The 12,353-nt window shown below is 42.0% G+C and overlaps 1 protein-coding gene across 1 annotated transcript in view; it reads right to left on the reverse strand.

The window, feature by feature from the left end:
• Fam107b (family with sequence similarity 107 member B) overlaps positions 1-12,353 on the reverse strand; it is a 234,663-nt gene that overhangs the window by 136,993 nt on the left and 85,317 nt on the right. Inside the window, exon 2 of the mRNA XM_021155778.3 lies at positions 187-244. Coding sequence (XP_021011437.2) covers positions 187-244 — 58 coding nt within the window. The remainder of the gene's footprint in view (positions 1-186; positions 245-12,353) is intronic.

The following is a 12,353-nucleotide window of genomic DNA, read 5'->3' on the forward strand; positions in this document are numbered from 1 at the left end:
GTACAATGTGTTTTGTTGCCCAGGTGTTCTGCCTGGACCTCATCTCCAGTAACACTTCTAGCCTTGTTTCCAATCATCTCTAACAGGGAGATTTGCCTTTGTCATCCACAAATCTTTTGGCAGAGCCAAACCCAGCTGTAAGTAACAGCAGCCAGCCAAAGACAAGCCACGATGACCATACTGTACCTGATAGAATCTTCTGCTCCAACTCAGGACACTGGGGCTCTTGATGGGGTTCTTCTTCCTAAATTCCAGTCCCAGAAACAAAAGCAGAGAGAATGTGAAGTAAGAGTTAACTTACAGTGGCAAGTTTTTGTAAATCTGAATTCACATGAGATTAAAAGCAGAAACATTTAAACCAAGTCCTAAGTAATGGAGATTTGGGCCTGGCATGGTGGCATCGCCTTTAATCTCAGCAACTGAGCAGGCAGGATCTCTGGGAGTTCAAGGCCAACCTGGTCTACATAATGAGCTCTTGGACAGCCAGGACTACACAGAGATGCTATCTCAAAAAACCGAGGGGAGAAGGTGAGAGCTGAGGTTTGGAATTTATGTGTTTCTGTGTGTCCTGTATCTCTATGTACATGTGTTTGTGTTTATGTGTGTGGGTGCTGATGTGCATGTACTTGTGCAGGTGGGAGTGCATGGAGGCCAGAGGTCAACCTTGGATACTGTTCTTCCGGAGATAAACCTTGATTTTTTTTTTTGAGGAAGCTTCTCTCACTGACCTGGAGCTTGCCAGCTGGGCTAGGCTACTGGCCAACAAGCTCCAGGGATCGGCATGTCTCCACCTCCCCAGAACATGGCAAGTTCATGCTTGTAGCAAGCAAGCACTGTATCAACTGAGCCATCTCCCCAGCTCCAGGGCTTGGGGTTTTAGATGAAGGACAGATGTTGAGTAGGAACTCTGAGGGTACTAGGCACCATGTCTCTGGGTGCCATTCATACCAGAGAGTCTTTGAGTGGCATGGTACAAGTCATGGGTCCCTCTGACTTAAGGTACCAACTACCTAGATGAAAGACTCATAAGTTTCTCCAGTATAGTAATTCTAGCAGTATAGTGGAACAAAGAAACTAGGCTCTATCTTTCCCAATGCTTAGGGCTGATCTTACATACTTTGGCCAAGTTCTAATCATTAATTTTTGTCTTGGGAATGGGTATACACAATCTCCTCTGAATACTGGTTATCATAATAATGTCCTTTACTGATGATGCTTTATTTTGATGAATGTGCATTAATGTTGCTCAGTGTGTTCTATTCAAGCCCAGCCTCCCTTTATCCACACTTCCTGGAGCTCTAATAGTCAATGTTCTACATGAATCTGGCATTTTAGCTTCCAGCTATGAGAAGGAATATGTAGCATAATATATTCACTTTCTATCTCACTGCAGATGGCAGGACATTATATCTATGGATGAATGGGACTTCTTTGTTTATGAATATCATATTTTCTTTACCATTCATCCACTGACAGGCCCTAAGGCTATTTCCATAGCCACTGAGAATAGTGTCACATGAACACAGCTATGCAGGTATGTTTTTAATATACTAATTTTTTTGTCTTTGGGCTATGTAACCAGCAGTTGAATATAATAAATCATGATAGTTTGGTGCAGGTATGTTTTAATATGCTAATTTCATCTCTTTAGGCTATGTCAGCAGCGGTTGAATAACGATTCATGATAGTTTCGTTTTGGGTTTTTCTCTTTGAGGTGCATATATATTCTTCTCTGTGACAGTTGAACTAGCTTGCACTCCCACCACACGTGTGTGAGTTTCTTTTCTGCCACATTTTAAAAATATTAACAGACACACTGAGGTGAGATGGAGTCTCACTGCAGAGGCATCACAACACCTGATGTTTAAAGCATTACATGCATGTGTGGCGTGGTATGCGTGTGTTTGAGTGTAGAGGATGCCCACGGGTGTGAGTGCAGGAGGAGGCCAGAGGTTAACATCAGATGCCTTCCTGTATCACAGAGGTTAACATCAGATGCCTTCTGTATCACAGAGGTTAACATCAGATGTCTTCTGTATCACAGAGGTTAACATCAGATGCCTTCCTGTATCACAGAGGTTAACATCAGATGTCTTCTGTATCAGTCTCTACTTCTGAAGCAGAGTTCCTCACTGAACCTGGAGATCATCACTTCAGCAAGACTAGACAACAACATTGCGGACATCCTCCTGCCTCTGCCTTCCCAGTGCTGAGCTAAGAGGTATGCTCTGGTGGACTCAGCTCTTTTTATATGGCTGCTGGGGATCTGAACTCTGGTCCTCATGCTTTCCCCACTGAACCATCTTCCCAGCCTTAAGAATTGATTTTTTGTTGTTGTTGTTAATGACAACAGTCCCAGTCCACGGCCCACAGCATCTCCAAAGGGTCGCTAGACTGCATTGTTCAACTTTAAAACCCATAGAAGAGCATTGGATGGATAACTTCAGGATACAAGATCCCTGCCCAGTTATCTCAAATTTATGTGTTGTAAGAAATTGGAGTGAAACCTCTTACCGTTTTCTTTCTATCAAGGGTATGAACTAACAATACAGGAAGTGGCATACGAATTATACAATATAATCCCACCAACGCACAGCAACTCAACACAGCATATGAGTTCTTGTTTCCAAATGCCCAACAGAATTGTACATAATAAAAACAAGATGAGTTATAATACAGCCACAGATATTGCAAGATGCTAAAATTATCCAAAGTCATTTCATAGATGCAACAATTCTTTCTCACTTAGTGCCCAGGAGACTGCTTGCTGTTTCTTGTTTTGTCTTGTGTTTTTTTCAAGACAGGTTTCTCTATGTAGCTCTGGCTGTCCTGGAACTCTCTCTGTGTAGATCAGGCTGGCCCTTAACTCAGAGATCCACCTGCCTCTGTCTCCCAAGTGCGGGAATTAAAGGCATGTGCCACCCCTGTCTAGCTAGACTGCTTGCTTTTTATCGCTCGGACTTCAGGAACATGAACAAACACAGCCCTTTCATTTCCCTCTGAACACACTTATTACACCATAATAAATGCCCCTAGCCCAGCTTCTCATTAAAGAAAATTGCTAAGCCCACAAGAATCCAGAGCAGGAGGGATGGCTGCAACCGTCTTGTCTGGAGAGTGCTCAGCACAAGCTAAACAACCATCTGTCTTCAGTGGCATAGACGATGTTCTATTTAGAGAAAGAAGGCTGCATATTCACGCATCTCTTCTCTTGAGTGTGCCAGTGGCTGGCTTTCCCAGCAGTGCTACCATGAAATGACAACAGCTCAACAGGAAGAATGTTGCGGATTTTGCTGCCTGGTATTCAGTGTGTGTCCCAATTCCCTCCTCAAGGGATCCTGTCCAGCTCTGAAGAAGCTGTGGATCCTGTGCCTCCCCTATGACTCAGGCCAAGGTTCAACAATCTATTGAACTCAGATGTCATTGATAGAGTAGCCATGTGATCCAATCAGAGCTAATGAAAAGTAACCAGGCCAGGGGAGATAGCTCCAAGAGTAAAGTGTTTAGTGTACAAAGGTGAGGGCCTGAGTTTGAATCTCCAGAGCCCATGTAAAAGCAAAGTGAGGTTGTGTGTGTGTGTCTGTGTGTGTGTGTGTGTGTGTGTAACCCCAGTAGATACAAACGAATCCCTGGTGCTAGCCAGCTAGACCAGTGAACAGGAGATCCTGTCTCAAACAATGTAGAAGAAAACTAAGCTTGCCCTTCAGCCTCCACACATATATGTGGCATATATGACTACACACATAAACACCCAGTAAATGCACATAAATAACACACAAATAAACAACAAACAAACAAACACTTTGTTTTTTTAAAGTTAAAAGAGCCAAATTTTCTCTGTACTTCTGGAAATGTCTTAGACTTACCCACTGGCCCTGAAAGTGAAGGCCACTGTCCAGGTTGGAGCTGTTATTTATAGTTGCCATCCCATCATATGTATATATGAATATATGTATATTTATGTATATGTATGTATATATATACACATATATATTCTTTGAGAATTTCATGTGTATACAATGTACTTTGATTGTATTTACTTCCTACCCATCTTACAATTCCTCCCTCCTAGACCCCCTACCACAATATTCATCTTCCCAATTTCATGTTCTTTTTATAATCAACTGGGTCCAATTAGTTGTGCCCATGGGGCATAGGCATTGAGCCATCTCTGAAGCATGAACACTTTACCAGTGGCCACAGCCTTGAAGAAAACTGACCCTCCCTCCCCCAAGAAGCCATCAACAGCCAATATCACCTCAGCTAGGGGCAGGGCTTTGTGAGTTCCTCCCCCATCCATGCTGGAATTTTGAGTAGCAAACACCCACAGTGTATATGAGTTCCTGCATGCAGTGCCCTGTCATGTCCAAAAGATGCTGTTTCTCAGATGTCCTCTTTCTGCTCCTTCTTCATAATGTCCCTTTTGTGTTCTCTCTTCATAATGTCCCATTGTACCGTCACATGTAGCTAAGACTGAGCCAAGAAATGGAAGGACACCTGCTGACATCAACTGACCTCCCAGTTCAACCACTCCCGAAGCAGGTTCAGGTCAGGGTTACGGGTTGAACATAAAATGCTCTCCATGGTCTGGTGTTTTGAATACTTGTCTCCTCACCTTGGGTAAAAAGGATAGGAGAAAGGACCGTCCGAAACTGTGAACCAGAATGAAGTTTTCAATTAAGTTGTTTCTCTCTGGCATTTGATCACAGTGATCTTGTTTCCTTCCCTTCCTCAAGTATTCATCTCAAGAACAATCTGAGAAAGAGGACATCTGAGAAACAGCATCCCAATTGTCACCTGCTCCTCTCTACCCACGTGTAATGTGTTAGATTGTTGCTGTGGGGGACACCTAAGAGAGGTCACCTATGGGAGGAATGATCCATTTGGGTTCACAGTTTTACAGGCTTTAGTCAACCGTCACTGGCTCCATGATTTCTAGGTCTGTGGAAGGGAGGACACCAGGGTAGGAGGGTATGAGGGGAGTCTAGTGTTACGCCATATCCACTGTGCTACCCCATGTCTCTCATCAGAATGCCACTAACATGGACGTTTCTCTGTGAATGTACATCGATTGCAGTGAGTACAGCAGAAGGTCAATCAGGAAAGAGTATTTGGTGCGTGACCTCTAACTTTCTTTGTCCTGTGACTTCCACCCATGTGCCATAGCAGGTGCATACCTGCACATGCACTGCATTGACAGCTATGCTTAGCAAAAATGACTGTAGAAGAGATAACTCTGCAATGGAATGAACTACTGTTCCTCATTTTGGAAGGCTTCTTCAAAGAGAGATAACTATGTCTGGAGGTTTACAGAGCCCCAGGCCAAAACCACAAGACAAATAAACAGCTGTTATCACATGGTAGGACATTCAGGCACAGTTGCATGGTAAGGTTTGACAAATCCTTATGGCTCCTTAGTACAAAGTACAAAGTCAAATAAGTAACCATGGCAACCAATGTTTGAATTAAACTAAACTTTCATCAAACTATTTGGGATTGGAGGCGGTAAGACACACTTACATTGTTGACTGTTCACCCGCACGGATGAATCTATAGATTCTATATGTATGTTGCACCTGGATTACGAGAGAAAACCATGGGTTTTCAGCTACTTATTATAACTTCTAATCTATCCATTACCTATGTATAAACACATGGACAGATGAAAATGTGAATTAATATTGTTCAAAGAGGAAAAAGAAAAAGAAACCTTTCCCTCTCAGAAATCTTCATGCCTAACAGTGAAGAGCCAGGAAGCTATGTGTGCACACTGACTTGAGTCTGGAGTTGAGCACAGAGATACTTGTCCTGCAAGGCAATATACAGTGTGAGAGTTGCATGGCTTAGCTCACTCAGGCTGCTGTAACAAAACACTATGGATTGGGTGGTTCTTACACAAAAGAAATATATTCTCATAGTTCAAGCTCCTGGGCATCCCAAGATGAAAGTAATGGTTGATTCTTTGTCTGGTAAAGACCCACTTCCTAGTTGGTAGATGTTTTCTGCTCAGCTCCATCTCCACACGAGAAATGTAATGAGTGAGTTCCTTTGGGCCACTTTCATGAAGGCACTAATCCCATTGTGATCACCCCACCCCGTAAGTTAATCTCCTAAACTTACATGTGCCTCACTCCCTAACTTCACCATCTCTTAAATTCACTCTGTGAATTATCATTTTAACATATGGATTTGGGAAAACAAAAACATTCAGACAAAGGATTATGTCAAATATTTCATAAACAATATGTGAATGAGAGAATGAAGACATTGAGGCACCATTTTTGTTCTATCTCCATATTGACTCGAGATAATACAATGTACTTATCTGATATTTCTCCATGTATACAATTGATACAATCAATAGTTTATTTGATCCCTTTAGTAACTACGTATGTATGGAAAGTGGAAGTCCCTGCTCCCCAAGTTTGTGCATGAGAGATATGAGTCCCACAGCCACATAATCTGGAAGAAATGCAAGGTCTCTACTCACTGTCCATTGAAGGAGGTCAGTGAGGAGTCACAGAGCTGGCTCAACAGGCTAACACGATCAGCGCCATGCCTGATAACTGGAGTTCAATCCCACCATGCTCTCAGTGATCTTCCCAAGTATAAGGTGGTATGGCTGCATCCATGAACACCTCCCACCACACACACACACACACACACACACACACACACACACACACACACCTGCATACAATACACAGATGAATGTAATAGAAAATTAACAACAACAACAAAGGAGTATGGTGAGATCATCTCTGTTGTGGTTTGGGTATGAAGTATCTGGAAAAGGATCATTTGTTGAGATTTTTTTCTGGTCTGGTTGACCTCATTGGGAGCCAATAGAGACACATGGGTGCTGATCTCATCAGTGCACCAATTCGCCGATGAGCATTGATGGCATTGGGACGTGTGGAAACTTAAATAGACCAGAGGGCATGGGACACTGAGGGTGTGTCCTGCCTGCCCCACCCCCACCTCCCCCACCCCACCCCCACCCCGGCCACCATGAGGTAAGCTCTTCCATTACACACCTGCCACCAGGATGTTTGATCTTAGCACAGCCCAGCAGTAACAGAGGTAGCATACCAAGAGCCAAAGCAAAGCCTCTGCCCTTTAACACACTCCTCTCAGGCATCTGACAGCAGTGAGGCAGCTGACACCACTTGCTATTGGTTCCTGTGGCTTCAGCACGGAGAGTTCAGAAAGTAAGGCAAAGGGTATTGCCAGCTGCCTCAAACTTCCCCAGGGTGAGCACTCTCTCGAGGCTTTCCTAAGACTCTTAAAGATGATCCCAGACTGCTGCGTGCCACACCCTGCCCAGTCTCCCATTCAGAACTCGGTGCAAACCCTGTCATTTGCAGAAGCTGGAGTTATATCTGTCAGCAGGAGTCCCAGCCACAAGCAGTGACACCCAAAACAACAGTGTTTGGTTTCTGACAGACTATTCCAGAATAAATGAAACCTCATGGTGATTTGTTTTTCTTTAAACCTGAATTGTTCTAGCTCTTACTGAAGCTGAAGCTGTGGTGAAGTTCAGACTCCAGGTCTGGCACCCAAATACATGTCCTGAGTTTCAGTTGATAGGAAGTACAATTTGTAAATTGTCTACATGAATTTAAAGTATGATCTGACTTCATGCTGGGAAGAAATCCTTAATTAAGATTCTCCAATGCCAGAAAAGCACCGGGGCAGCTGGGGCGCAGGGTCGGCTGACACTCACCAGCTACCCACAACACCCACCACAGGATCTTAAGACTTCTGGAGAGTGGAACACAGCTTCTGCTCCAATCCAATTGCACGCGGGACCAGAGACTGCATTAGTTAGGGAAGCAGAAAAACGGCCTGAGTAGGACCACAGGCCTCTTCCGGCTGGACCAGCACCGGGGTACCGTCAGCTACCCACGACCCCCGCCGCAGGATTTAGAGACTGCTGGTGAGTGGAACACAGCTTCTGCTCCAATCTTTAAACAGTGACAACGATAACAACTAACCCCAGAGATTACCAGATGGCGAAAGGTAAACGTAATAATCTTACTAACAGAAACCAAGACCACTCACCATCATCAGAACCCAGCACCCCCACTTCGCCCAGTCCAGGGCACCCCAACACACCGGAAAAGCTAGACACAGATTTAAAAGCATATCTCCTGATGAAGATAGAGGACTTCAAGAAGGACTTTAATAACACACTTAAAGAAATGCAGGAGAACACTGCTAAACAGGCAGAAGACAATAAAGAGGAAGCACAAAAATCCCTTAAAGAATTGCAGGAGAACACTGCTAAAGAGTTACAAATCCTTAAAGAAAAACACGTTAACATAATCAAACAGGTAGAAGTCCTTACAGAAAAACAGGAAAACACATCCAAACAGATGATGGAAATGAACAAAACCATACTAGACCTAAAAAGGGAAGTAGACACAATAAAGAAAACCCAAAATGAGGCAACACTGGAGATAGAAACCCTAGGAAAGAAATCTGGAACCATAGATACGAGCATCAGCAACAGAATACAAGAGATGGAAGAGAGAATCTCAGGTGCAGAAGATTCCATAGAGAACATCGGCACAACAATCAAGGAAAATGTAAAATGCAAAAAGATCCTAACTCAAAACATCCAAGAAATACAGGACACAATGAGAAGACCAAACCTACGGATAATAGGAGTGGACGAGAATGAAGATTTTCAACTCAAAGGACCAGCAAACATCTTCAACAAAATTATAGAAGAAAACTTCCCAAATCTAAAGAAAGAGATGCCCATGAACATACAAGAAGCCTACAGAACTCCAAATAGACTGGACCAGAAAAGAAATACCTCCCGACACATAATAATCAGAGCAACAAATGCTCTAAATAAAGATAGAATACTAAAAGCAGTAAGAGAAAAAGGCCAAGTAACATATAAAGGCAAGCCTATCAGAATTACACCAGATTTTTCACCAGAGACTATGAAAGCCAGAAGATCCTGGACGGATGTTATACAGACACTAAAAGAACACAAATTCCAGCCCAGGCTACTATACCCAGCCAAACTCTCAATTAACATAGATGGAGAAACCAAAGTATTCCACGACAAAACCAAATTCACACATTATCTCTCCACGAATCCAGCCCTTCAAAGGATAATAACAGAAAAAAACCAATACAAGGACAGGAACCACGCCCTAGAAACAACAAGAAGGTAATCCCTCAACAAACCTAAAAGAAGACAGCCACAAGAACAAAATGCCAACTTTAACAACAAAAATAACAGGAAACAACAATTACTTTTCCTTAATATCTCTTAATATCAATGGACTCAACTCCCCGATAAAAAGACATAGACTAACAAACTGGCTACACAAACAAGACCCAACATTTTGCTGCTTACAGGAAACTCATCTCAGAGAAAAAGATAGACACTACCTCAGAATGAAAGGCTGGAAAACAATTTTCCAAGCAAATGGCATGAAGAAACAAGATGGAGTAGCCATTCTAATATCTGATAAGATTGACTTCCAACCCAAAGTCATTAAAAAAGACAGGGAGGGACACTTCATACTCATCAAAGGTAAAATCCTCCAAGAGGAACTATCAATCCTGAATATCTATGCTCCAAATACAAAGGCAGCCACATTCATTAAAGAAACTTTAGTAAAGCTCAAAGCACACATTGCACCTCATACAATAATAGTGGGAGACTTCAACACACCACTTTCACCGATGGACAGATCATGGAAACAGAAACTAAACAGGGACACAGTGAAACTAAGAGAAATTATGAATCAAATGGATCTGGCAGATATCTACAGAACATTCTATCCTAAAACAAAAGGATATACCTTCTTCTCAGCACCTCATGGTACCTTCTCCAAAATTGACCACATAATTGGTCACAAAGCAGGCCTCAACAGATATAAAAATATTGAAATTGTCCCATGCATCCTATCAGATCACCATGGACTAAGGCTGATCTTCAATAACAAAATAAATAATAGAAAGCCAACCTTCACATGGAAACTGAACAACACTCTTCTCAATGATACCTTGGTCAAGGAAGGAATAAAGAAAGAAATTAAGGACTTTTTAGAGTTCAATGAAAATGAAGCCACAACATACCCAAACTTATGGGACGCAATGAAAGCATTTCTAAGAGGAAAACTCATAGCTCTGAGTGCCTCCAAAAGGAAACTAGAGAGAGCACACATTAGCAGCTTGACAACACACCTAAAAGCACTAGAACAAAAGGAAGCAAATTCACCCAAGAGGAGTAGACGGCAGGAAATAATCAAACTCAGGGGTGAAATCAACCAAGTGGAAACAAGAAAAACTATTCAAAGAATCAACCAATCAAGGAGCTGGTTCTTTGAGAAAATCAACAAGATAGATAAACCCTTAGCCAGACTCACTAGAGGGCACAGGGAAAGCATCCTAATTAACAAAATCAGAAATGAAAAAGGAGACATAACAACAGATCCTGAAGACATCCAAAACACCATCAGATCCTTCTACCAAAGGCTATACTCAACAAAACTGGAGAACCTGGATGAAATGGACAAGTTCCTAGACAGATACCAGGTACCAAAGTTGAATCAAGATCAGGTTAATGATCTAAACAGCCCTATATCCCCCAAAGAAATAGAAGCAGTCATTAATAGTCTCCCAACTAAAAAAAGCCCAGGACCAGATGGGTTTAGTGCAGAGTTCTATCAGACCTTCAAAGAAGATCTAATCCCAGTTCTTCACAAACTATTCCACAAAATAGAAACAGAAGGTACTCTACCCAACTCATTCTATGAAGCCACAATTACTCTGATACCTAAACCACAAAAAGACCCAACAAAGATAGAAAACTTCAGACCAATATCCCTTATGAATATTGATGCAAAAATCCTCAATAAAGTTCTTGCTAACCGAATCCAAGAACACATCAAAACAATCATCCATCCTGACCAAGTAGGTTTCATCCCAGGGATGCAGGGATGGTTCAATATACGGAAATCCATCAACGTAATCCAGTATATAAACAAACTCAAAGACAAAAACCACATGGTCATCTCGTTAGATGGGGAAAAAGCATTTGACAAGATCCAACACCCATTCATGATAAAAGTCTTGGAAAGATCAGGAATTCAAGGCCCATACCTAAACATGATAAAAGCAATCTACAGCAAACCAGTAGCCAACATCAAAGTAAATGGTGAGAAGCTGGAAGCAATCCCTCTAAAATCAGGGACTAGACAAGGCTGTCCACTTTCTCCATACCTATTCAACATTGTACTTGAAGTCCTAGCCAGAGCAATTCGACAACAAAAGGAGATCAAAGGGATACAAATTGGAAAAGATGAAGTCAAAATATCACTTTTTGCAGATGATATGATAGTATATATGTGACCCTAAAAATTCCACCAGAGAACTCCTAAGCCTGATAAACAGCTTCGGTGAAGTAGCTGGATATAAAATTAACTCAAACAAATCAATGGCCTTTCTCTACACAAAGAATAAACAGGCTGAGAAAGAAATTAGGGAAACAACACCCTTCTCAATAGTCACAAATAATATAAAATATCTTGGCGTGACTCTAACTAAGGAAGTGAAAGATCTGTATAATAAAAACTTCAAGTCTCTGAAGAAAGAAATTCTAGAAGATCTCAGAAGATGGAAAGATCTCCCATGCTCATGGATTGGCAGGATCAACATTGTAAAAATGGCTATCTTGCCAAAAGCAATCTACAGATTCAATGCAATCCCCATCAAAATTCCAAATCAATTCTTCAACGAATTAGAAAGTGCAATCTGCAAATTCATCTGGAATAACAAAAAACCTAGGATAGCAAAAACTCTTCTCAAGGATAAAAGAACCTCTGGTGGAATCACCATGCCGGACCTAAAGCTCTACTACAGAGCAATTGTGATAAAAACTGCATGGTACTGGTATAGTGACAGACAAATAGACCAATGGAATAGAATTGAAGACCCAGAAATGAACCCACACACCTATGGTCACTTGATCTTCGACAAGGGAGCTAAAAACATCCAGTGGAAGAAAGACAGCATTTTCAACAAATGGTGCTGGCACAACTGGTTGTTAACATGTAGAAGAATGCGAATCGATCCATTCCTATCTCCTTGTACTAAGGTCAAGTCTAAGTGGATCAAGGAACTTCACATAAAACCAGAGACACTGAAACTTATAGAGGAGAAAGTGGGGAAAAGCCTTGAAGATATGGGCACAGGGGAAAAATTCCTGAATAGAACAGTAATGGCTTGTGCTGTAAGATCGAGAATTGACAAGTGGGACCTCATGAAACTACAAAGCTTCTGCAAGGCTAAAGACACCATCAATAAGACAAAAAAACCACCAA

This window comes from Mus caroli, unplaced genomic scaffold, assembly GCF_978045245.1.
Source record: "Mus caroli unplaced genomic scaffold, Mus_caroli_1 scaffold_2, whole genome shotgun sequence".
Classification (NCBI taxonomy): Eukaryota; Metazoa; Chordata; class Mammalia; order Rodentia; family Muridae; genus Mus; species Mus caroli.